Below are 26,241 nucleotides of genomic sequence, written 5' to 3'. Positions count from 1 at the left end.
TTGACACCGGCGCCACTCCGCATGCGCGGAGCCCGTGGCGCAATTCGCCCCGGCGGCGCGACCCGCTCCAGCGCCATGCTGGCCCCCTGTAGGGGCCAGAATTAGTCCTGGCAGCGGCCCGTTCACACCGTCGTAAAACACGACGGCGTTTATGACGGCCTGGACACTGCAGCGGGATTACAGAATCCCGCCCAGTGATACTGGTACAGCAGTTGAATAAGTTAATAAGCTGCATAGTTCCAATTGTCTGTGTTAACTTTCTAATACGTGAACTAGCTAGAAAGGGTCAATTGGGCATCTTTACTTTATATCTCATTCTCAAAAATACTTGAGAAAATTTGTGAATAATGCCCTCAGATGTAAGGTTAGTCAAAAGGCTTACTATTGATAAAAGGTTCATCAAAAGATCTGTTGAGTTGGTCACGAGTGGCACAATGAGATATCCCTGTCCATTTACCAGGCTCAATGTAATGAAATTCTCTTCCTCCTGTTTCGTGAAATGAGCTTTTGCAAATCAATGCACATTCTCCCTGTGTCTGCGTGGGTTTCCTCCGGGTGCTCCGGTTTCCTCCCACAGTCCAAAGATGTGCAGGTTCGGTGGAGTAACAATGCTAAATTGCCCCTTCATGTCCAAAAAGATGGGGTGGGGTTACTGGATTATGGGGATAGAGTGGAGGCGTGGGCTTAAGTTGGGTGCTCTTTCCAAGGGCCGGTGCAGACTCGATGGGCCGAATGGCCTCCTTCCACACTGTTAATTCTATGAATATTGGGGACAATTCTCCAGCCCTTACCGCTGAAGTCGGCTCACGCTGCAGCTTCCCCAGTGGTGGCACAGACAAGGAACGTAAATCACTATTGACTCCGGAGTACTGGAAGATCGTACCATCCATCATGGTGAGTCTCCTCTGTCACAGGAAAACTGTAGAATTCGCCCATAGTTTCTAGTGGATGTGGCTGGACTGTATGTGCCCGTGATATTGTCAATGTAAATCAGAATGGTCAGAAGGGATTAGTTGCGTGGGAAATAGAACTGTGACAGATAGAGTCATAGATGTTTACAGCATGGAAACAGGTCCTTCGGCCCAGCTGGTCCATGCTGCCCAGTTTCTATCACTAAGCTCATCCCACTTGCCCGCATTTGGCCCATATCCCACTATACCCACCCTGCCCATGTAACCGTCTAACTGCTTTTTAAAGGACAAAATTGTACCCGCCTCTCCCACTGCCTCTGGCAGCTCGTTCCAGATGCTCACCACCCTCTGTGTGACACTAGTACAGCAGTTGAATAAGTTAATAAGGTGCATAGTTCTAATTGCCTGTGTTAACTTACTAATACGTGAAATAGCTAGGTTATTCACCAATTATTAAACTCATTTGTAAGTTGATTTTTGTAGTTAGAAATGTATAACAAGCATTAGAAATTAGACAAAAGTGGTGTTCAGATGGTGAATTATGCACAAAGTAATATTAAAATCCAAGTCAGTTTAACAGCCATTATTCATAGGTATAGAAGTGCACATCAAAATACCCAACCTCTCTGCTGCATTACAAATATTTCAATGTTAAACCCTTACCAAATTGTTTCATAGCCTTGTCATGTTGGAGTTCTGAAAAAATCCAAGAAACATGAATTGCAGTTAATATTAAAAATGATTCATTTAATCAGACATTCTTTCACTTACTAATAATATAAATAAATGGGATTAATTCTGTTTGAAAAAAAACATCACCAGCACTTTCTCCAGAGCACCATGCATCAAGTTCATTCACCAATGTTTAACCAATGCTCCATTCTGTCCATTTGGTTGATTCGGCGAACAAAATTTGACTGTTAATCTTGTCTGGAAAATGTGATTGTTAACTTATGGACCAGAATTTTACATTGCTCAGCCGGGCACGCAGGAGTCTTCTCTCCTGCTGTCCAAACAAAAATTATAATGGCTAAATTATTAAATATAGAAATGTAAAAGAAACAATACCTGCTTCAGTTCCATATTTTTATTAAATCCTGAATCTGTATTCACAAACGTCACTATTGAATTGAAATCATACCTTTGATGTTTTTAAGTTGTTTCATAACCCAAATGATTCCAGCAATTAAAGCTACTATTAGAAAACAGAGGACCGCCGATAAAAACACCAGCCAGCCTGAGACGGTCGGGAAGAAATCATCTGCAAAGTAAATTTTTAAAAAATGATTGAGGCATTTATAATTTTAACACTTTTCAACAAAAACATCCAATGGAACACAACGGAATAACCATCATTCCCCCCAAACACAAACCCCGACCAACATGGCTTATAAAAACACACAGCCCTCCCGCCATTTGTTTTTCCTACCCTTATTCATCACTTCCATGCCTCCCCTTTCCGCCCCCCTCCCCCATACCCTTCCCTCTCCTCCCCCTGCTGACAGCCTAATTTTTATCGAAGAAGTTGATGAACGGCTGCCACCTCCGAGTGAACCCCTGTAACAAATCCCTCAAGGCAAATTTAATTTTCTCCAGCTTGAGAAACCCCGCCATGTCGCTAACCCAAACCCCCGATTTTGGGGGCTCCTAGTCCCTCCATCCCAGTAAAATCCGTCTACGGGTCACCAGGGAAACAAAGGTCAAAACGTCAGCCTGGGCTCCCCAGGTTTCCGACACTACAAAGGTCGCAAGTAAGTAAATTAATGAGATTATATTCCCTGCAACATTGTACACAATGATCATTCTTTTAAAGTTCCTAATATTAGCAATTTCTTTTTCTTGGTACCCATCCTCCTGCCAACCTCCCCAGCAGCACTCAGTCTTTCATTTTAATATTGCATTAATAATACAATCTCAGGCAGGGACGAGTTTCTCATTTTTACTCTCTCGGACCAGACCCCAACAGTTGCTGGAAACTGGACAGAAACCCCAATATTTTATTTCATCTTGTAAGACTGAGGGGAAAGGATAGTTTGTTCCAGGAGTGGTTTCACGCAAAATATGGATATGGTATATTAAAATTAACTTTATTATTAATGCAGTATTACAAATTTTATCATCACTAAGAAAATAACTTACTCTTCAAACAATGCAATGAAAACAATAACCCATATGCTATCTCAAACAAACCCATCTCAGGTCATAATCCATTTTTAAGTACAGATCGCAGACCCAGGCATACTTGCTTAAGAGATGTTCTTTGGGACTGTTTTAAGAGGTAGACCTGAACCCTGTCAGAACAATGCAGAATCTCTGGCTCAGGTCTTCAGAAACTGCCTTCATAGCTTGCTTTCCAGCCCTAGGTTGACCTCACTGTCTGCCTGCTAAATGCCTGGTATCCTAGCTCCTCCCATTAGTTACATCATCTTACTAAGCTGAACACAATGTTTCCAACTATCTACTCCCCAGGGAACTCTCTTAATACAAACAAAAGTCCGTTCATTAGCAATTTATCTGTAATTCCTACATTCATCACAACATCTAATCCTGCCCACACTGACTTTGGATGTGCCCCGAGCGTAAAATTCAGGCTTACCTGTTGCAGACTGCCACAGTCTAACATTCAGGGCTCTCAAGGCTGAGAGTCTGGGGTAATGACTGCAAAGTCTCAATAGATAAAGACAAGCTGTATGACCAGGGTTTTACAGAAGATTTGATGAACCAGCCAAGTAACTTTGGGCAGACTCGAAGGGCCGAATGGCCTAATTCTGCTCCTATATCTTAAGACATTTCTGGTCTCAAGATGGATGGGACCACAAAATTCCACCTTGAGGCCTTCCCACCATATCTACCGAGGGGCTAGAACCCATGTAAAATCCCTCAGGCTGTATGCATCCGAGAATATTTCACATGAAATGTATATTGTAAATAGAAACTATAGATATTAATGTAGTGAGGCAGAGTGTCACAGACAGTACTGAAAGTGAACTATTGTGAAGGATTGATTTTATATACTGTCAAATCTCAAGAGTTATGTAATATGCTTCTATGGATTTCATGAATAAAGTATATTTTTGGAGAAAAACATCTATATTTTATAATTTACAGACCTGCTATCTGAATTGCTGCTGCTTCTTCTTTTTTTAACAGATTGTTCTGTATGAGGCACTTGAACCTGTTTATTGAATCTTTTGATACAGCAACAGAGCTCTGGACGTTTACAAGACCTTTTGTGTCTACATGGTAACTCATTTCAGATGCTGCTGGTAAGTTCTGTCCAGCTCCATGAGTCCACAATATCTGTGGCTTGGGGAACCATCCATTAGATTCACATACAAGCTGAATCCTGTTTTCACGGTATCCATCAACGGAGATCCAATACTCACGTCCCAAAGCTTCAATAATAAAAACACATATTTAAAAACATGTTTGCAGTACTTAACACATTAGAGATATTCATTTATTATTGAGTGGTAATATAATTGGAATATATCTGTGAAATGACTCCTAGGATGTGAACTAAATTTCATCTCAAAATATATTTTTACCTAACAATCTGGCAAATAACACAAAAGGGAAATCCAGTGTCCTCCAGAGGGGTATAAATACTAAAAAGGTAACAGAAGGCGTCAGGCTGAATTGGAATTTTATGATTGGAGACAGAGGACATGGCTGAGATAGCAAGTGAATATGTTTACCAAAGAACAAGATGCTGCTGAGGTCATACTGAGAGGGGATGTGATTCAGCGACTAGATGAACTAAAATTTGATAAAGTGGAGGTATTAGATAGATTGTGGAGGCCTTTGAACGGGTGGAGTGGAGGTGTCCATTCGCAGTGCTGGAGCGATTCAGGATAGGGCCGAAGTTTGCGTTGTGAGTTAAGTTGTACCAGGAACCAAACGCGAGTGTCCGGACAAATAATGTAAGCTCGGGCTACTTCTGAATGCATAGGGGAACGTGAGGGGGTGCCCTATGTCCCCTCTCCTATTCACATTGACGATTGAGCTTTTGACCATCACCTTGAGGAGCTTGGATAAGTGGAGAGGGATAATGAGCGGGAGGAAGAGGAAGAGGAGCATAGGGTGTCTCTCTAAGCCGACGACCTGTCGCTGTACGTCACAAATCTGGTTCTGATGATGGGGGACATAATGATGTGGTACTGAAAACAGGCTTGGAAGGTACACATAGAAACTGCTGGAAACCCTGGCTGGAATCGATCAAAAGCACTCAAGTCAAAGCATAAACCTGTTATTGCGATGGACTATAATTACCCACTCCAAGTCTATGAATATGTAACAAACTTCCAGACACAGGTGATCAACTTTGCAGCAGGACTAAGAACAGACAAAAGAAGCCATCAGACTCCTTAATGAGCTGACGGCTGGTCAGACAAAGGCAGTTTCAGAGGACAATGGTTCTGATTGAACCACCATCGATAAACAGGAGTATCCTGTCTTTCCCATTAACCAGTTGGGGTCTGGCTAGGACAATGACCAGTGGTGGGCGTATATATGACTCAATCTAAGCTTCCCAGTATAAGGAAAGCAGCATTGAACGGACCTGGAGAGAAGCTGGGAATTGTCCAGGCACAACCATCGCAAGAAGGGCCATGGGTATCGAACCCAGAGAAGACATCCACATAGAGTGGTCGAAGCCTGCCAGCCTCCTTTACTAAGTGCGGGTAAAACCCAAAGCTCAGCTGTGAGTCTGAGTCAGATTTTCTTGAGTAACAGAATTGCGTTAAACTATGAACCTGTTTTATCTCGTAAATAAAGACACCTGGGTTCAACTTGGAGTACGTAAACTGGTTGAACGTATCAGATTTAAAGGTACAACGATTAGGATACTAAAACAGTTCGGAGCTTTTTCTGGGTATAAACTGAATTGGGACAACAGTAAATGTTTTCCGGTCACCCTGCCAGGGAGGGGAACTAATTTGGGGTGTTACCATTTAGGCTGATGAACTCGCATTTCAGGTACTTAGGAGATTGGGATTGGGTGCAGCTTTGGAAGCTAAATTTTACAAGCTTGGTGAGGAGGGTGAAGGCAGATCTACAGAGATGGGATAGTCTCCCACTGTTGTTAGCTGGGCGAGTGCAATTGGTGAAGATGAATATCTTGCCACGGTTCTTGTTCCTGTTTCAAAGTGTTTCTGCCAAAAATGTTCTTTGTAAAGGTAGAAAGTATGATTTTGTCATTTAATTGTGTAGCGAAGAGGGCGAGGATCCGAAGAGGAGTCCTACAGAGGGACCAGCAGTCAGGGAGCTGCCGAACCTGCTTTACAACTACTGGCTGGCGAATGTGGAGAAGGTGTTGGGATGGCAGAGGGGACCAGGAATCGGTTTGGCTAAAATTGGAGGCCAGGTCCTGTGAGGGTATGGAAATTCGGGCGCTGGTGACGGCCCTGCTACTGCTTTCCACGAGGAAGTTTTCAGGGAGCTCGGTAGTGGTGGTAGCTACGCTAAAAATATGGGGGCAATTACAGCAGCACTTTAAAGCAGGGAGAGGGTTGAGGATGATGCCGATCAGGGACAATCATATGTTTCAGCCGGCTCGGGTGGACGGCAGGTTCAGGGGATGGAGGGAGAAGGGGGTGACAGTAATGGGGTATTTGTTTCTGGAGGGGAGGTTTGTGAGTTTGGGGGAGTTCGTTTGGGGGAGTTAGTGGAGACGTACGGGCTTGCGCAGTTGGAGGCATTCAGGTACTTGCAAGTCGGGAATTTTGCAATGAAGGTTTATTTGAGATTTTTGGTTGCGCCGCCCGCGTCGTTGGTGGAGAAGGTACTGTCGCTGGCCGGATTGGAGGGTAAAACTTCAGGTATCTATGGGTGGCTGCTGGCGGAGGACAGGGCTTTTTGGAGGGGATTACGGTGAAATGGGAGGAGCTAGGGATGAAGTGGGGGAGGAGGTGTGGTGTGAGGCCTTACGGAGGGTGAATGCCACGTCATTGTGTGCGAGGCTCGAGTTCATACAACTGAAGGTGGTGCATCGGGCACACTTAATGAGGGCAAGGATGAGTCGTGTGTTTGAAGGGGTAGAAGATAAATGCGAGCGGTTTTGATGGGACACATATGTTCTGGGCATGTCCTAAGCGAGCAAATCTTTGGGGCTCTTTACCATGTCAGCGATCTTCGGTAGGGAACTGGAGCCGGGTCCCCTTGATGCCATATTCGGGGTCAGAGCTGCCGGAGTTGCAGGCGGGAGCAGATGTTTTAGCCTTCGCCTCGCTGATTGCTCGTAAGTGGGTTCTGCTGAAGTGGAGGTCAGATTCTCCACTCAGTGCCTCGGTATGGCTGGAAAACCTCCGAGAAATTTTGTATTTGGAGAAAGTTAATAAAAATATTTTCAAAAAAGGTAAATTGTGCAGATCTTGTGATGCAGTGTGTCGCCTCTGAACCAGGCACTCCGATGTCAGGTCCCAACTAGGACTTGGTGACCAAGCGAGGTGTGCTCATAACGCGGCCAACCAGGTGGAGTGTGTCAACCTGCAAATCCTTCCAACACATCAATGGAAGGTGTTAATAACGGGACAGACTCCTGGTCAGTCACTCATGACGTGGAGTTGCGCCCCTTCAAGCTTTAAGCCCCCGACGACAGACTAGTGATCTGTTCCGAGAATAACCTCGCTATGGGGATAGACAAAAGTCTGCCTTAGTGCACACTATGTGAGGGAAGAGAAGAGAAGGAGATTAGATAGGCTGGCTGTATTTAAAGATTGTAAGTTACTATAACTAGATGGGAAACATCCACATTTACTATGTGAAGGAAGGGTGGAAATTGCAGACCATCAAATTTAAAGTAAAGGTATTCAATTTGACACAATTTAGCAGCAGTCCTGAAAATTGGGAATATTTTGGTCTCCTTAACTCAGGAAGGATTTACTTGGCTTGATAAGGATGCAGCACATGACCTGGGTTAGTGACAGGGCTGAGTTTCTCAGCCTGTAGCGAATCACGTTTGCCTTGAGAGGGTCCTTGCTGGGGTTCTCCCGGTGGTGGCAACCGTTAGTTGACTTTCTAAGAGAGCGTTAAAATGTCAGCAGCAGCAATCCGGTGGGGGGGGGGCTTAGGTGGGGAACTGTTCATTTAATGTGTATTCTCTTTTTGTATAATTAGAACAGCCACCTCGTTTTGTTAAATATGTTCCTTTTATTTTTCTGTTATTGGTTATATAAAAATTCTGTTTGAAAAAAGCTTTAATAAAAACAAATTTTAAAACAAAAAAGGATGCAGCGCATGTTCATCAGATTGATTCCTGGGATCAGATACTTGACGGGAGAAATTGAGTAGGATATGGAGGTACAAACATATGAACTTGGAGCAGGAGTAGATCACTTGGCCCCTTGTGGCTGCTCTGCCATTCAGACCATGGCTGATCTGATGGTAACCTAAACTCCACATTCCCGCCTACCCTGGATAATCTTTCAGCCCCTTGTTGTCGGAGAAACCTATTCTCTGGAGTTCAGACAGATGAAAATTGATCTCAGTGCAACATATAAAACTCTCAAGAGGGTTTGACAGTGTAGATGATGAATGGCCAGTTCTCCTGGCTAAAGAGTCCAGAACCATGGTTGACGGTGGAATCACAGTCTCTGAATAAGCACACAGCCAATTGGAATAAAGATGAAGTGAAATTTCTTCATTCAAAGAGCTGTCAAACTTTGGCATTCTCCAGTGTGGAGAGCTGTGGATGTTCAGTACATTGAAGATTAAGATTAATAGAATTTTGGGCCCAAAGAGAATCAAGGGATATGGGGATAGGTGTGGAAGGTAAAGTTGAGGGAAAAGCGTGATCATGATCTTACTAAATGGTAGAGCAGACTGGAGGGGGCAATATGATCTACTCCTGCTCATATTTTTATTTTATCACATTTACCCATTTTGCCACAGCCATTTTCCTAATAGTAATTCACCAAAAAAGAATTTAGCCAACTCTACTTTAGGGTAGAAATATAACTGCTTCATTCAGGCATACTCTCCCCTGATACAGCAATAGTAGACCTGCCAGGGTTTCTGCTGTACTTGATGTTATTTCTTTATGAAAATATTGCTGCACAAATATCATAACAAAGTGAAGATTTTGTTAAGAGAAGCAATTGAGTTTTGACCAAAAAAGTTTTAAAACATGTTCCTAATTTGAACTTTGTTTTTGTAAGTAGATGTGTTCACTAACCTCCAACTTTCAGCTCAACCGAACTTTCTTCAATATCTTTTTTATCATCAACTATACATGTGTATTCCCCCTCATCAAACACTCTTGTGTTCTTTATTCGAAGAGAAACATTTCCTTTGGTCACTTCTTCTTTAAACATTTCAGTCCTTCCTCTGTAATCCTTGTGTTGAGCAACAGTGTCATCTTTTCCGTTCCTATACACGTGCACTGGTAAACCAAAATCTGATTTGAACCATCGCACGACCATGTTGCTGACGAAGCTTTCTGGTACAAGCTGACAATACAATAGGACATCTTCACCCACAATGGCTACAACAGGATGAGCTGGTCCAGTAACTGTGAATTTACCTGTGGAATTATTATCTGATGAAACAACTTCAACTTGTCTTAACTATAACATTTTATAATGAGCGCCGTCATTAGAATCAATTTTAAACAATTAGAAACAAATCCCTTAATCTAGCATTCAATATAGCTGTTAGGAGAAAATACTTATTTTTCTGAATCATTGTTTTCCAAAAGACATTGTCATGGTCTCCATGGAGACTTACAAACTAAAAATCAAATTAATTTGCTGAATAACCCCAACAAGAAAACCAAATGACAAGATTTCAATCTTATACTTTAACAATCAGATAAAAAATCAACATAAATGAAACATGAAAGGGGAAGCACGGTAACTCAGTGGTCAGCACTGCTGCCTCACAGTGCCAGGGACTGGGTTCAATTCCAATGTTGGGTGAGTGAGTGGAGTTTGCACTTTCTCCCCGTGTCTGCATGGTTTCCTCCAGGTGCTCCAGTTTCCACCCACACAGTGCAAAGATGTGCAGTTTATGTGGATTGGCTATATCTTTTTATTAAAACAGTAAAAAATATATACAAGGCCAAATGGTACAAACACTAATTTTGTGCTGGAGAAACAGGGTTCCCTCCCCTCAGTACTAACGTACGGGACGGGGGGATAGGATACTCTGATTATTAAAACGGTACATGCACTAAACTTTGCGCTGGAGAGACTAGATACCTTCGCCTCTCTGCCAGCAGAAGGGAAAGGAAGGGGCGGTGGGGAGGGAGTCGGGGTGTTGGTGGAGGGGGGGTGGGGGGGGCAATAGGACACTGCCTGAAACATCTACGGAGGCAGAAAAACAAAAGAACCTTCAATTAAGATGTGCCAGATTCCGAGAAACCTCCAGAGTGGGTGAGGGGCGACACTGTCATGCTAAATTGCCCCTTAGTGTCCAGAGATGTGTAGATTCGGTGGATAGGCCATGCTAAATTGCCCCTTCGTGTCACGGATTTCAGCCAAAAATTTTAAGCTCTGAACCTCACAGATATAATTCCAGAGTTTCTTCTTTGAGGATTTAATTATCAATCCTCACCTGATAACAGTTGCCAACAAAACTGTTAGCATCAATTAGGCTCCGATTAGTTTATTCTCAATCATCAACAAAGTGGTGGGAGGCATCGCGACAGTGCTATCAGTTGGCAATAACCCCCTCACCGAGGCTCAGTTTGGGTTTCACCAAGACCACTCAGCTCCTGACCTCATTACAGCCTTGATCCAAATATGAACAAAAGGACTGAATTCTGAAGAAGTGTGAGTGACTTTCCTTGACATCAAGTCAGCACAAGGAGCCCGAGCAAACAATCGGGGGAAAACTCTTCTTACCAAGCAGCAAGGAAGTTGATTCTGGTTGTTGGAGGCCAATCATCTCAGTGCTGGGATATTACCATATAAGTTTGTCCTAAGGAGAGTGTCCTATATTAATATTGTTAATGCTGTGGGAAATGAGTGCATGCTCTACTTGTGATTAAGAGCAGCTGAAATTAACTGGGGAAAGGTTAGGGCACATATACAAGAACCAGTTTGTACCTGTGGGAGGTGGCTGAGTGGAAGGGAAGAGCAGTCTGTACTTATGTTATGCGGGGTTTTGTGAATAAATCCATATGAGAACGGACTGGTTCCAGCTTCCTCCTTTGCCAGAAAGCTATTCAGCAAATTAACATCTTAGACCCGACCATCTTCCGCTGCTTCATCACTGCCTTTCCCGTCATCATGAAGATTTTTGCTGATAATTATGTTATGGGCCAGGGTTTAAAAATTCCAAAGTGTATTATGAAGTTCACCTGACCTCTAACCTTTCTGTTGAATTTGGCTGGGATGAGCACAAAAGCTTTCCCTGCAGGTGTGATTCATCACTCTTCCTGGACACTTTAATCAAAACAAGCTTGATTCTAAGAATGGAGTTAACATATATATATATAAAAACAGACAGCAAGATTTTTTTAAATCAATTACAAACAAAAAGACACTACACAGCTACAGTAATCTATGTACAACACTTAATGAATTCCCCCTTAACTGTTCCAATTCAATAACACAATCCAATAAACCAAATATCCCTTTTCGAGCGCATGGCCCAGCACATTGCATTCTCACTTGAATTCGACTGGCTTCTCCGGAGATTCTGATCCTCTCTCAACCAGACGATTCAAATTCCTTCCGGAAACCAAACTATATCTTTTCAGTTACCAAAGCAGATAGCCACACCAAAGGCCTTTTCACTGGAACAGATATTTAAAATGAAAATAGAGGGAGACAGGTAAAACACTTATTTTCTCGTCTGAGTCCAAACTGAAACTGAAAAAATCTCACAGCCACAGCCCAGCTCCACCCACAAAATGACACCACTGAAGCCATGTGATAAGGCAAAAACCTTTCTTAAAGGGACACTCACATGGTGTATATGTGCAGGAAGTGCTGCCAGCTGCAGAAACTAGAGCTCCGGGTTTCAGAGCTTGAGCAGGGTTTGGAGTCTCTGTGGCGCATCCATGTACCGCAACTTCGGGGCCTGGAAGCAGAGAGGGAATGGGTGACCACCACGCAGTTCAAGAGAACTTGGTGCAGGGAGACTCCGGAGGCTCTGCTCATCTTTTAATTTAATCTTTGTGCACATTTATTTTGTCTTCTCTTGGGCGACCTGGTTTGTATTTTGTCCTGTGAATTGCTGGTCAGGGTTTCATCATGATAGAGCCGAGCAGGGATAAAATACTTACATCCTTGTTTGCTTGTAGTGGCTGGAGGGAGTTGGGGTGGAGCTCTGCCTTGGGTGGTGCAGTTGCTCCCACCCTGACAGCAGGGTGTGCATCAATGAATGATGGCTGCCAACGAGGGTGTTGTTCTGGCTGAAGGTGTCTGTTCTGCGGTGCAGGTCGTCAAGGCCCAATTCCAAGAGTTGCAAGGTGTTTTCATGGAGGTTTTGGAGGCACACAAGGAGGTTTTTGTGAAGGAGAGAACATGGTCCCTAATGGGAACACACGTCCGTAAGGTTGAGTTTCTGTTGCATGACCTGTCATCCACCCTGGCGGAATCAGGAGAGAGAGGAGCGGGAAAGGAGTGCTGGTGAGCTTGGTTCCCGAGGTGAGGCGGTGGAGAGGTTCTCGGTGGAGTTCAAGAATTGGGTGCCATGTTGTTTCGGGCATCTTGATTTGGATGCTGGGCAACTTAAAACTCAATGGGTACATGTAATCCTGTCTTCGAGGCCTGGGTTGGGTTGTTCTGTCCTGTTCCAGATGTCGGTCAAGAGGGATTGGAGATCACTGAACCGATCAAGCAATTCCCCCCCTCCGCAGCAGCCGATGCTGTTGACCGCCTGGACTCTGGTGGGATGGCATGCTGGAGTCTCCAGTCACAGTAATCCTAGAGAGATCCTGAAGGGTACTCACTGATCGTGATCCTGCCATATCCTTGATTTCTGCTTTCTTGGTGCGATAGTGGAGAAGTATTTATCGAGAGGACTACCTCAAATCTCAGCTATTAACCTGGACTTTGTTCCCTGATGATTATGCGGTTGTCTGGTTTATTTTGTCAATTTACACCATTTCCAGGGAAGTGAATAGTGTGAGTGTGATGTTCTGTACCGTTGGTTATCCTGATTGGTTCAGCTGAGTATTAAATTAAGGATTTGTGCATTGTCTTTATCCTAAATATATAAAGGCCTTATATTGTCAGATCCTTAAGATAGAAGAAGGGGGATGCTTTTTGTAGTCCCCCCTCTGTCCCGTTTATCACAAGCAGCGAGGGAAGTGCACGTATTGGGTTGGGCAGTTTTGTTTTGTCCTTGCTATGTTCGAGGAAGAGCTCACAGTTAGATCCCATTGCTTTGGGTTTTTTCAGATATTTTTTTCTTCTAATTTTGCTCCAGTGCTTCTTCCCTTTTGGGTCCAGGCAGACTATGTGCTATCCTGATGAGGACAGGGTTATTTCGACTCGGTCGAGTCAGTCTTTTCTCTGTTTTCACTGCTGTTGGAGCTCTGCTAAGGACGATGGTGGCCATGTGTATCCTATGTATAATAGCACAGGCCGTGGTCTAGTTTGGCGCCCGCTCCCCGGCACTGTTCTATTTTGTTCTCTTCTCTTATTTTGACATGTGGTGTTGGTTTTGACTGGGGCACAGCCTGGTGGGTTGCTGCTGATCCCCGGGCATCGAGTGGGGGGAGGGGGGGGGGGGGGGGGGGGTCGAGACTCTCCCTGGGCATCTTGACTGTTTGTCTTTCTCAGAACTGTGTTCCGCCTTGACTGGGACCCAGTTGCATATCCTTCCTTGTTGTGAGGGTGGGAGGCATGCTTTGTCCTGTGTGGGACTGTGTCGGTGCATCCTCAGATGGACATCGGGTTCGGTGGGGTGTGGAAGTCCTTCTGATCGAGTTCTCTTTTCGCTATGGCAGTGCTGAGCTGGGCCAGGCCCTCGACAGTGGTCGATTTAAGGGATTGCATTTTGGGGTGACCACTGGCAAGCCCGGTGTGGCTGAATCTGCACTTGGGTGGGTGGTGATTCTAAGATGGAGCGAGAATTGTGCCTGAAAGGTATCCTTTTTGTCCCCCCGTGGTTTAGTCGGCTCTCATCTCATTATAATATTTTGGGCAGTAGCCCGAGTAGCCTTGTTATCCAAATGATTCGTTTTGATAGATCTTGTTCTTTCTTTTCACCATTTTTCCTTTTGTGAAGACCCCCAGAAGTGTTGCTTCCGGTATGTCCCTCACCTTGCACTGGTTTTCTCCTGAGCCAGTGGCAGTGATGTAGGATGGCAGGTCTCGATGTTGTAGACAATTGGTGCAGGCCTATTGTTGTCTCATGGTATCATTTTGACCCCTGAGGCACACCACTTACTAATGACCGAAGTCAGGCTAACCTGGGTTGTAGTCCATTTGGTCCAGGCGATTTATCCACCTTCAGACCTTTCAGTTTCTCCAGAATCTTCTCCTTAGTGATGGCCACTGTTCTCACCTCGGCCTCTGCTTCTCCTGAAGTTCTGGTATCCCACTGGTGTCTTCCATTGTGAAGACTGCTGCAAAGTTCCCTGAGGTAACCCAGGCATTGGGATCTAGCCCCTTCCCTTTGGAGACCTCGGCGAATGCCGTTCAGTGCTGGTCCCCACAAACGGAGACCAGGCAGAATGGCACTCGTGGGGGTCTTCCAGGGGATCAGAGGCTCCCAGGTGCATCCACTGTGGGCAGAGTGGTAACCTGGCACTGCCAGCCTGGCACCATCAGCCTGGTACTGCTAAGGTTCACAGGTAGCACTGCCAGCTGGCAGAGCATGATCAGGGTGCCAGCTGGCAGTGCCAAGTTGGCATTTATTGTGCGGTATTTGGGCCCGGGCTTCCCTGAGAATGTGGGGTGGGGTGTGGGGGGAAAGGCCCTCCCTTTACAGGTGAGTTGGGAATTTTGGGTGTTTCAGAGGTCACGTCCAGGGTCGAGAGATTGGGATGTCATTTCAAAATGGAGTCCCGATCTCGCCCTGCACCTAGGGGTTTCAGCGAACGGAGCTCCACAGTACAGGAAATGGGATTAAGTGCGGCCTTGGCCACGTGTTCCCCACTGAGGCCCCGTATACAACCGGAATCGTGCTAGATAGCACTGCAGTGAAACACGCGGCTAAACACGCTCGCTTTGGAGCATAGTCCCCATTTGGTTCAATTGTGCCCAATGCGACTAGCCAACAATGTTGAGATGGTGAGTGTATCAGTCTGAATTTTTGTAAGAGCAAGCCATTTGCTTCCATTCCAAAGAGTGCTGTAATTGAAGAAGATTCAATGTTACCACTAAAAATATGAATGATGCAAAATGTTTTGTCCGTAGCAAAGCCAAATTAGTACACAATTGGTACATATGAATTGGAGAGCGTTACAACATCCTGGACGAGTGTGCAGTCAATTCCGACCCGCTCAGGTCCCGGAGTCCAACACAATCAGGCCCCGGAGTCCAACACAATCAGGCCCCGGAGTCCAACACAAGTGAATTAATCAATAATTATGTTCACATAACGGTCAGCTCCCTCCACTTTTAGTGCTCACCCTCTTCCTAAAGACACACAAGATATACACAAGCAGAGGGAGATGAAGGGGGAAAATAAAGGAGTATTAATGTAAGATGGAAAGATGAGTGTCCATGCTTCGGATGTTGAAGTTGTCTTTTTAGCTGACTGTCCTTCCCGGTTGCGGAGTGCTTGAGAACCACTGGCTGAATGACGAATGAAGATCTTCTGGCTGGACCATTCAGTCTGATTCCCCAGACTGTGGGATTCCATTTGGGGAGTCACTTTAACTCTTATTAACCTGGGCCTTCACGCCAAAGAACAGCCTCAAATTTGTTTAATTCTTATTCATCTCCAACTCCGCCAGAACAACCAACAGCTTGTCTGAGATAAACAGAGTATCAGAGGAGTTGCTTCCATGAGATCTTAGAGAAGTCTGGTAACCTTGCAGAGAAAGGACATAAACCAAAAGTTCCCTCCAGCTCTGTCTTCTGGCATTAAACACTCACAGGCTGGATAGAGAGGAATAGCTGGCTGTTCCGTTTACCTGGAGGTGTCAGAGAAAGGTCTTCCATTTTTAGGGAGAGAGAAAACGCCAAATAGCTTTCTTCAGCTCTGAATTCATACCAAAACTACGTACAGCCTTCCTGTCTTTGGCAGAACATTCCAGAATGGTTGACACCCATCAGCATCATCTATTAGCTAAAAGCCCAGCAAAGTAAACAGCTCATTGTCTAACAGCCAAGTCCATCAAGATGAGTCATCATCGATGCCAACACATCCAGTTGGATTCTTTTATTTTAAGTTAAAGATTAAGACCATCTTAAAGGTAGGTCCTATTAATTATCCAGGTTCAAAAATTATGAAAGCCAAATCAAAAGAAAATGAAGGGAATAAATAAGGAAAACAGGGTATAAACAAGAGAATCCTTACAAGACGCCAGGACAGTATGGCATTTATCACAACATTTTGATAAATCTTGTGATAATTTAACTTTGGGTCGATGAAAATGGCTGAAGGCACTGGATACTGTAATGACTATGGGCTCTGACAATATTCCAACAATAGTACTGAAGACTTGTGCTCCAGAACTTGCCGCACCCCTAGCCAAGCTGTTCCAGTACAGCTACAACACTGGCATCTACCCGGAAATACGGAAAATTCCCAGGTGTGTCCTGTCCACGAGAAACAGGGCAAATCCAACCCTGCCAATTACCGCCCTATCAGTCTACTCTCCATCATCAGCAAAGGGGGAGACAGTGGTGTTGTGGTATTATCGCTGGACTAGTAATTCAGAGACAGGGGACCCAGGTTTGAATCCGGTCATGGCAGATGGTGAAATTTGAATTGAATAAAAGTCTGGAAGTAAAAGTCCAAAAAAAAAGGTGACCATGACACCATTGTCAATTGTCATAAAGCCCCAGCAGGTTCACTATGTCTTTTAGGGAAGGAAATCTGTTGTCCTAACCTGGTCTGGCCTACATGTGACTCCAGACCCACAGTAATGAGGGTGTGTCTTAAATTATCCAGGTACAAAAATTATGAAAGCCAAAACAAAAGAAAATGAAGGGAATAAACAAGAGAAACAGGGTATATAGGACAGTGTGGCATTGATCACAAAATTTGGATAAAACGTATGATAATTTAAATTTAGGTCGCTGGAAATGGGTGAAAGCGCTGGATCCTGTACCGGCTATGGGCCCTGACAATATTCTGGCAATAGTACTGAAGACTCGTGCTCCAGAACCTGCTGGACCCTTAGTCAAGCTGTTCCAGTACAGCTACAACACTGGCATCCACCTCAGGAATGGGCAGAAATGCCGGCCCAGCCAGGGATGCCCACATCCTATGAAAGAATATATTTTAAAAAACGTTATGGAAGGAGTCATCAACAGTGCTCTCAATTGGCACTTACTCAGCAACAACCTGCTCACGGACGCTCAGTTTGTCTTCCGCCAGGGCGACTCAGCTCCTGACCTCATTACAACCTTGGTTCAAACATGGACAAAAGAGCTGAATGCCAGAGGTGAGGTGGGAGTGACTGCCCTTGACATCAAGGCAGCATTTGACCGAGTGTGGCATCAAGGAGCCCTCGCCAAACTGGAGTCAATGGGAATCAGGGGGAAAACTCTCTGCTAGTCGGAGTCATACTGGCACAAAGGAAGATGGTTGTGGTGGTTGGAGGCCATTCACCTCAGCATCAGGATATCACTGCAGGAGTTCCTCAGGGTAGTGTCCAAGGCCCAACCATCTTTAGCTGCTTCATCAATAACCTCACTTCCATCATAGGTCAGAAGTGGAGATATTCGCAGATGATTGCACATGTTTAGCTGTTTAGCACAGGGCTAAATCGCTGGCTTTGAAAGCAGACCAAGGCAGGCTAGCAGCACGGTTCAATTCCCGTAACAGCCTCCCCGAACAGGCGCCGGAATGTGGCGACTAGGGACTTTTCACAGTAACTTCATTGAAGCCTACTTGTGACAATAAACGATTTTCATTTTCATTTCATGTTCAGCACCATTTGCGACTCCTCAGGTAATGAAGCAGCCCGTGTCCAAATGCAGCAAGATCCAAGCTTGGGCTGACAAGTGTCATGTTGCATTTGTGCCACACACGTGCCAGGCAATGCCCATCTCCTACAAGAGCGGATCTAACGATCACCTCTTGACATTCAATGGCATCACCATCTCTGAATCCCCCACAATCAACATCCTGGGGGTTACAATTGATCAGAAACTGAATTGGACTCAGCCACATTCATACTGTGGCTACCAGGACTGGTGAAAGGCCAGGAATCCTACGGCGAGTAACTCACCTCCTGACTCCCCAAAGCATGTCCACCATCTACAAGGCACAACTTGTAATGGAATACTCCCCACTTGCCTGGATGAGAGCAGCTCCAACAACAGCCAAGAAGCTCAACATCATCCAGGACAAAGCTGCCCGTTTGATTGCTCCCCTTCCACAAACATTCAAATCCTCCACCACCGACGGACAGCGGCAGCCGTGTGTACCAGCTACAAGATGCACTGCAGTGACTCACCAAGGTTCCTTAGTCAGCACCTTCTAAACCCACGACCACTACCATCTAGAAGGACAAGAGCAGCAGATACCTGGGAACCCCACCGCCTGGAGGTTCCCCTCCATGTCACTCACCACCCTTGGAAATATATCGCCATTCCTTCACTGGCGCTGAGGCAAAATCTTGGAACTCCTTAACAGCACGGTGGATGTACCTATAGCAGGGATTGCAGTGGTTCAAGAAGGCAGCTCACCACCACCTACGGACGGTCAACTAGGGATGAGCAATGAATGTTGGCCTAACCAGCGACAGCCACATCCCATACATGAATTTAAAAAAGGATATGATGTAAGATTTTCAATAATAGCAACATGTCTTCTACATACCGATGGCAAGTGTACACGAGAGAGAATAGACTTCCAGTTATCATCAGATAAGTCTGAATCAAGATCTTGCTCCCAAAGAGATTTTAAGGTAGAAAGCGATGGGTAAAGCAGTGAAAAGTTTAGAGGCTGGATTTTGCGGTCCCCAGCTACGTGTTTCTTGACCCCTTCGCTGGCAGTGTGATTCTCCCTTCTGGCTGCTTGTCAATGGGATCTCCAATTGAAATCACCCCACAGGCAGGGGTGCACTGCCAGCGGGAAAAGAGAATCCCAATGGCTGGAGAATTCCGGCCTAGAGAATATAATTTGGAAATGAACCCCCGAGCAACAAGGATTTAGTTCTAATATAATATCAATCGGTGATTTAGGGGGCAATGAAGGAAACTGAACAATTATTTGCACACAAAATCTCTGACTTGTAAGTAATTGAAAGAAGTGTGTGCAGAGTAGATCATACTTCTGAGAGAGAGTCAAAAGAAACAAAAACATTATTAATATATAAAATAGCAAGGGTTTTGACACCTTTTGTCTGTCAGACTTGAAAGGCGGAATCTTCTAAGACAGCAGAAATAAATCATTTGCAACAGCAGGTTTGAAGAAAGACAGGGATTGTAACCCAAAGTGTGTTCTGAACAAAGTGTGTTCCAAATCTTACCTACTGTCTGACAGTAAGGTTTGAAAAAACTTAACTGGTTGTGAAATGAATGGAGGAGCGCAAGCAGAGAGATGTGCAATGACAGAGGCTATCTCTAATTGCACCCACATTAAACTGGCTGAGCCTGAAGCATATTAGCAGACCGATACCAAAACTGAACATTTGGCAGTGTCAGGCCTGGTGGCCTACTCCTGCTTCGAATTCTTGTGTCACATCATCTAAATGCTTTCTAGAAAAACTTTAAGATTTCTGGATGTTTTCATATCCCAAATAAAGGAATATTGCAACAAAAAAATGCTTGGGGATAAACAACTAAATGCACTGAAATTAGAGTAGTTATTTTAGCAAAATATTCACCTTTATGAAATTTATACAACAACTAAAGAAAAGGGTAAATTAGAGGTCTGAGGCCCTGCTTCCTACATTCCAACAAAGGGTTAAAGTTGAGCTTAAAAATGTCCCGAAGGAGTTGAGTAATTAAATTCCTAAATATTTCTGTTTATGAGACCTCGAAGAGGGAAGTTCTTGGCTTGACATAATAGGGAATAAAAATCACTCTTCTGCAAATTAATTTTAAGACCTGAAATATGACCAATCACTCAAGAAGAGAGGAAGCACATGGGAGAGATGAGGCCAAATCAGAGATGTAAAGAAGTAGACGATCAACATATAGGGAGCCCATCTCATATAACACCCTGTATATCTCCACAGGTCCACAGTGAAATTGCCAGGAGCTCAATAGCAACAGTGAAAAGTAGTGAAAGGGGACAACCCTGATACTTCAATGGAAGTCAAAGAGTGGATATTATTTGTACATATAGAAGTAACCACAGGTCCAGAAAATGTGTCCAAATCCAAACGTTTGAAGAAAAGAGATTCCATTAATTCCACCAAAAGCCTATTCTGTATCCATAGTTAAAAGAACCTCAGGAAAAGACGTTGTTGAACAAATAATATTGAAAAACACCTTAAATTAGAGACAGATTGCGTGCCCTGTATAAAACTTGCCTGGTCAGGAGTGAGCAGAACTGTCTTTTCAACTTCTTGTCTGAAAATGTTAAGTTTTTGTCCAAACCAAAAAAAGATTAGGAGCGGTTATTGGGGTAAGGGGATAGAATTGAGATGTGGGCTTAAATGGGTCGGTGCAGACTCGATGGGCCGAATGGCTTCTTTCTGCACTGTATGTTCTATGTTCAAGTCAACTGACCAAGAAACAGTCAAATTCTGAAATGACCTATGTTTATTTCAAGAGACACAGTTGCACCCTCACATCAGAATTTTGTTACACGTTATCTATAAATGTAATCAAAGTTTAATATTTCTTACCATATACAGAGAACGGAATCACAAACAGTAAAAGCACGATGAGGTCAATTCCTTCCATCTTGTGAGATCTTAGCAGAATAACCATCTTTAATACATAGAAAATCAATACAGCTATCATGAGGTGTTTTAATCTTATCTTCTATATGGAGTATTCACATATCAATGTTAAACAGGCTTTGAATCTTAAACCCTGTGAACATATTCCACTTTGCAGTTTAATAGAATTCAGCTTATTCCTGGCCCAAATAATTACTTTTACCCTGACTTCGTCACAAAAGGGAAAATATATTTTCTTGAAAGCAGGGCCATTTGTTCAAAGTCAGAGGTTTACAGAACCATGTGGGGGGGGGGGGTTCAGGGGGTGAAGGGGGGGGGGGTTCAGGGGGGGGGGGGGGTGAAGGGGGGGGGGTTCAGGGGGGGGGGGTGAAGGGGGGGGGGGGTGAAGGGGGGGGGGGTTCAGGGGGGGGGGGGTTCAGGGGGGGATTCGGGGGGGGGGGGGGTTCAGGGGGGGATTCGGGGGGGGGGGGGGGTTCAGTGGGTGAAGGGGGGGTGCAGCAGCTGAAGTCACCGCTCTCAGTGGTGAAACATCGAATGGAATCGGAGGTTTTAGCACAAGAGAAACTCTGAAATTAAAGATTTGTTTCCAGAAAGGAGGCGCCACAACTACCGACAGGGTTGGGTCATTAGAAATATAAATGTGTCAAGTTTAATGGAATGACCGTCACAAGACTCTGTTCCTCCTTTTCATCTCCGTCTCTCTCTCTGGTCGCGGGTTTGACTCTGACGGTTTCAGGTTGGAAATCTCCTCTGGCTCCCGCTCCCTTCTCCTGAGAGGAGCCACTTCCACTCTCTCTCCAGCACTGCACAGTTTGGAAAGTTTCTCCCTGGACAACCTGCAGCCGCTCCCACTTCAATTCCTTCCATTTGATCGGCACCTTTCAGCCTGAATAAAAAACACCCAATCCCACAGGAAATAAACCCTCCCCAAAATAAAGATTTGGGACTCACCTCGGACTTTCCCACAACCTGATCCAAGACTTTCCGCCTTTTCCCAACAGATCTGTGAAGAGGAAAAATGTTCCCAACAACAGCTCGTCCCGCCCTGGAAACTTTCACTTTCGCTTTTCACTGACTTCCTGAATTGAGGGATGGGTCCTGGTTTGGACCCAGTCTGTAATCGCACATCAATCACTATTTCATAATAATCCCCGGACAATTCACTCTGTGTCGCCTCAAAACAAGGATTTCATTCGCAAAGTGAAGGTTGTTGAATATATTTCACGGCGGCACCATCATTATTTTCGGGGCTATTTGAATTCCACACTTTGCACTGAGATCTGGATTGGGTAAGAGGCTGAGAAGCAGGTGTGCAGAATTCCAGAACATTCTCCCTCAATCACTGACCCTGCCTCACAATCTCACAGCCTCACAACACTGTGTGAAGAATTGGTTTATTTTGTTTGATTCTAAGGGCTCGATTCAGCAAACTCAAAGTCTGTTTTGGGCGTGTTTGCCGAGGAGTTTCGCGGTGGCTGCGTTGGCGAGATCGTGGCCAGGATTCAACCGCACTTTGTGCCAAAAATGAGCCCCCACGAGATTCTCAACATTACTGGCTCCCTCGCCCGATTCACCCGACTGGTACTCAGCGGCTTGCCGCTAACAGGGGGGGTGCTGCTTTTAAACGCCCCCTCACCATTCACTCCCAGTCACACACAGCATGGCAGCGCACAGACCTGCGCCTCACTTTGGGGATGCTGACCTCCTGAGGCTTCTCGACCCTGTGGATGAGAGGCGGGGCACCCTATTCCCCCAAGGGGGGTCAGAGAGCTGCAGCAGGGTCAGCAATGCCGTCTGGGAGGCAGCGACTGTCATTGTGGGCAGCATGACCAGGAGGACCCACGTCCAATATCAGAAGACCAACGATCTCCAACGAGCTGCAAGGGGAAGTTACCACATCGCTCCTGGCATTGGTTCATCCTGGCACACCTCAAATTCCCAAACTCCCCCCCAATCGACTGGCTGACACCATACACCCTCCTCACATCCAATCTCTGTGCTTCTTCCTCAGAACCCCCGGCACCAACCAACAAAACCTCTTCATTGCCACGTCCAGTGCCCACACATGCCACCTGCTATAGACCCCCCGATCCATCTAGTGTGTGGTTCACATTGCCCTCTCGTTGTCTCCGCAGGAGAAGATAGACTATAATTAATGGGAAAGGGCCAGGTCAGGGGGGAGGAATCCCAGAAATTCGAGTCCTCACCCCCTCTGAAGAACAGGCGGTGGAAATCGCAGGGTTACCCGAGGAGAGAACAGTCACTGACAGCTAGGTCGGCCTGCCCCAGAGAGGCTGCCTCTGCACCCATATGGCCTGTCTCAAGTGAGTTGTTCATGTCAGACAAAATGATCCTTCTCACTGACCACATGTACATTGTCTCGCACGATCACCATCTGATGAGGCCGGGTCATCCGGAGTTGTATCCCCCTCCGCCACCCAAGAGAACACCTCGGAGGAGAGCTCCGAGGAGAGCATCGGCGAGGCGTCACAGCTATCACCCCACCTCCCCCAGCGCAGAGACACACACCTCCGTGGGCGACATTCGTGGACAGGCTTCTGAGGCACAATCTGGTGAGCACCACACAGTTGCTGATGGACATCAGGTGGAGGCAAGAACATCCAAGGCAGACAGCAGTCAGAGGTCTGCTGGATCCCAGACACACAGCTGTCTCCCAGCCAGATGTTGAGCCTCTGGACCAGCTTCTCCCAGAGCTGATGCAGATGATAGGTCACGGCTGAGATTCAGGAGGGGGCGGCAGCGACATTCCGGCAACTGCAAGGCCGATTGGAGGAGTCCCAAAGGCTTCAGGCACAGGAGATGATGCTGACTGCACTGTGGCCAACACTGCTCGGGCAGCAACCACAGCGGAAAACCTACATCACGACGTCCGAGTCTTGATTGGTGGGTCCGAGGAATGGCTCAGCCCGTGACGGCCATAGCTGAGAACTTGAAAAAAATGGCGCAGTCACTGAGGGGTGTGTCCCAGACAGATGGCCATTGCTAAGGCTCTGCAGAGCAGGGCCCAGTCACTGAGGGGTGTGTGTCCCAGACAGATGGTCATTGCTAAGGCTCTGCAGAGCAGGGCCCAGTCACTGAGGGGTGTGTATCAGACAGATGGCCATTGCTAAGGCTCTGCAGAGCAGGGCCCAGTCACTGAGGAGCATCGCTCAGGGCCTCAACACCATGGTGCAGGTAATGGGAAACTCCAGGACTGGACGTGCCAGATGACTCAGAGGCCTCTGCAGCTCACTCCAGTTGCCCTTCCAGTCCATAGAGTCCCCGAGGGCCCAAGTGGACCCTCAGGGAGGAGCGCTGGAGGCCAACCTGGGGCCTGACTACGGCAGTCTCCATTTCTACCGAATCACCCCCCCCCCTCCTGACACCGGTGCATCCCGAGAGCAGTGGGCAGAACAGGGTGGCACGGCCATGCCAGTGACACCGGTAAGTTGGCCAGGGCCCGCTGGCTCCAGGCCCTCCAGAGGGTATCTGCCAAGGGCATCAAAGACCACAGGACAAGGAAAGCAGCCGGCCGCCTGCACCTCTGATGTGCATCCTGGGGACACACATAGACATAGCTCCAGACCACGGAAGATCAACAAGAGTGAGGAGCACTGAATGGTCACTTGGGGGTGAGGGTTGGCGGGTGGGGAGCGGGGGGGGAGGGGGGGGCGGACACTATCGGTAGCTCTGGGGAATGGAAATCTGTCACAGTGAGAAGTTCACGATTAAAACATGTCACACATCATACATGTGGAGCCTCTTCACAGCGGGCCTGCCCGCACCCCCGCCCTCTGTTGCCCTCTGCTCCTCCCACCCTGCCCCCCAGGCACAGTCATCCAAGATCAAAAGCCCCCGATGCAGACCCCGTTGAGAGGATGGGTGTGAGCGCGCTGTCAGCGGACAGGAGTCAGACTTTATCAGAAACTGAGGAGCACCAGAGCTTTCCTCGCAGCCAGTGATCATCACCCTCCTGCCTTGTATGGTGACCCACTGACAGTGCCGACACAGGCCCATCACCCTGGGGTGATGGTACACAGACTCTTGGAGGGGGGAACAGGGTGGTCAGGGAGGGGGCGATGTGATTTGGGGGTGGGGAATGGGAGGGAAGGGGAGGGATGTGGGATAGGGGAATGGGGGAGGGAGAAAAATGGGGGAGGGCGGGAGGATCTGGGGGAGAGGAATGGGGAGGACATGAATGGGTGGCAGGAGGGGAAGTGAGAGGAAGTGAAATAGGGGGGAAGGAAATGGGAAGGGGGGTGTTGAGCTGGTGGACACAGCCCCATCCTCGGAGAATCTGGAGATGATGAGGGCCTGCCCGATCCTCCTCGCAGGCCGGACCCTTGACCCCACCTGTCCTCCATCCTCCGGATCCTACTTGGGCTCATCCTCTAGCCCCTCCTGGACCACTGGTTAAATATAACACAATAAAGATTGTAGGGCCGATGATGTGTTGCAGCTGTAACACGTGGGAACTGGTGAACAGCTATTTTCATTTTTTCTTTCTTTTTTTTTGATGGTGACTCTTTCATTCAATCTGATAATCCAATATAGAATTGTGATTTGTTAAACAACATCAAGCATGATAACATTTTAAAAAGTGAATCCTTTTGTACTGTTAAATCATGAGTGAAAACTTGCCTCTCATCAGATGCACAGGCTACATCCAACAACCTAGTGTCCAACTGAGTAATAATAATAATAATCTTTAGTAGTGTCACAAGTCGGCTCACATTAACACTGCAGTGAAGTTACTGCAGTGAAGCTACATTCTGTAGAGTATTGATTTATTCGGGACTTCCGCTGGTGGCTTGCAGGAGGAGGTCGCACATTGGGTTGCTCCTGCTCGAGGCTTGATTTTTTTAGAATTTAATGCCCGGTGCCAGGGGCAATTTTGGGTTGAATAAGTGCAGGAAGAAAGATGTTCAAAACCCAAAGGAAAGCTGCCGTGAAGAAGGGGGCGAACGAAGGTTCACTGTCGAGTGGAAGGGTCGGCTCAGCAACTGGAAGGAAGGCGGAGGCTGGGTCGCCGGGTGGGGTCGCACTGTTCACGGCAGAAAAGATGACCGAGGTGATGGTTGTGGAACTTGAAAAACAGTTTGCAAAGCACATGGAGGTGATGAGGAGATGATGGCAGCACTGAAGGTGCTGGTGGAGGAGGCGCTTGCTCCGGTGAAGGCGGTGGTGTCGAGGGCATCGACCGAGGGGCGGAAGCAGGGTGAGAAACTGAAGGGAGTGGAAGAGTCCTTGTTGCCACACAGTAATCAACTCACCTCGATGGGTGAGGAGCTGTAGAGGATGGTGGAGGCCAACAAGGGTCTGAGAGCCAAAGTGGAGGAGCTGGAGAACAGAAGTAGGCGGCAGAACCTGAGGATCGTGGGCCTGTCCGAATGGTGG

At 46.4% G+C, this 26,241-nt stretch overlaps 1 protein-coding gene across 2 annotated transcripts in view; it reads right to left on the bottom strand.

Moving 5' to 3' along the window:
- The window catches only part of LOC140390475 (butyrophilin subfamily 1 member A1-like), a 36,518-nt gene extending 14,323 nt beyond the window's left edge, over positions 1-22,195 (bottom strand). Inside the window, exons 1-6 of one of the 2 annotated variants that reach the window (XM_072475635.1) lie at positions 21,796-22,195; positions 20,788-20,898; positions 9,085-9,432; positions 4,022-4,306; positions 2,053-2,172; positions 1,575-1,607 (exon numbers count right to left, since the gene is read on the bottom strand). In XM_072475635.1, coding sequence (XP_072331736.1) covers positions 1,575-1,607; positions 2,053-2,172; positions 4,022-4,306; positions 9,085-9,432; positions 20,788-20,872 — 871 coding nt within the window. In that variant the 5' untranslated portion in view covers positions 20,873-20,898; positions 21,796-22,195. The remainder of the gene's footprint in view (positions 1-1,574; positions 1,608-2,052; positions 2,173-4,021; positions 4,307-9,084; positions 9,433-20,787; positions 20,899-21,795) is intronic. The other variant, XM_072475634.1, reaches the window with a different exon arrangement.
- Positions 22,196-26,241: the final 4,046 nt, after the last annotated feature.

The sequence above is a fragment of the Scyliorhinus torazame genome, chromosome 14, assembly GCF_047496885.1.
Source record: "Scyliorhinus torazame isolate Kashiwa2021f chromosome 14, sScyTor2.1, whole genome shotgun sequence".
Classification (NCBI taxonomy): Eukaryota; Metazoa; Chordata; class Chondrichthyes; order Carcharhiniformes; family Scyliorhinidae; genus Scyliorhinus; species Scyliorhinus torazame.
Note: the sequence above shows the minus strand (reverse complement) of the source record. Positions and strands in the feature narration are given on the sequence as shown.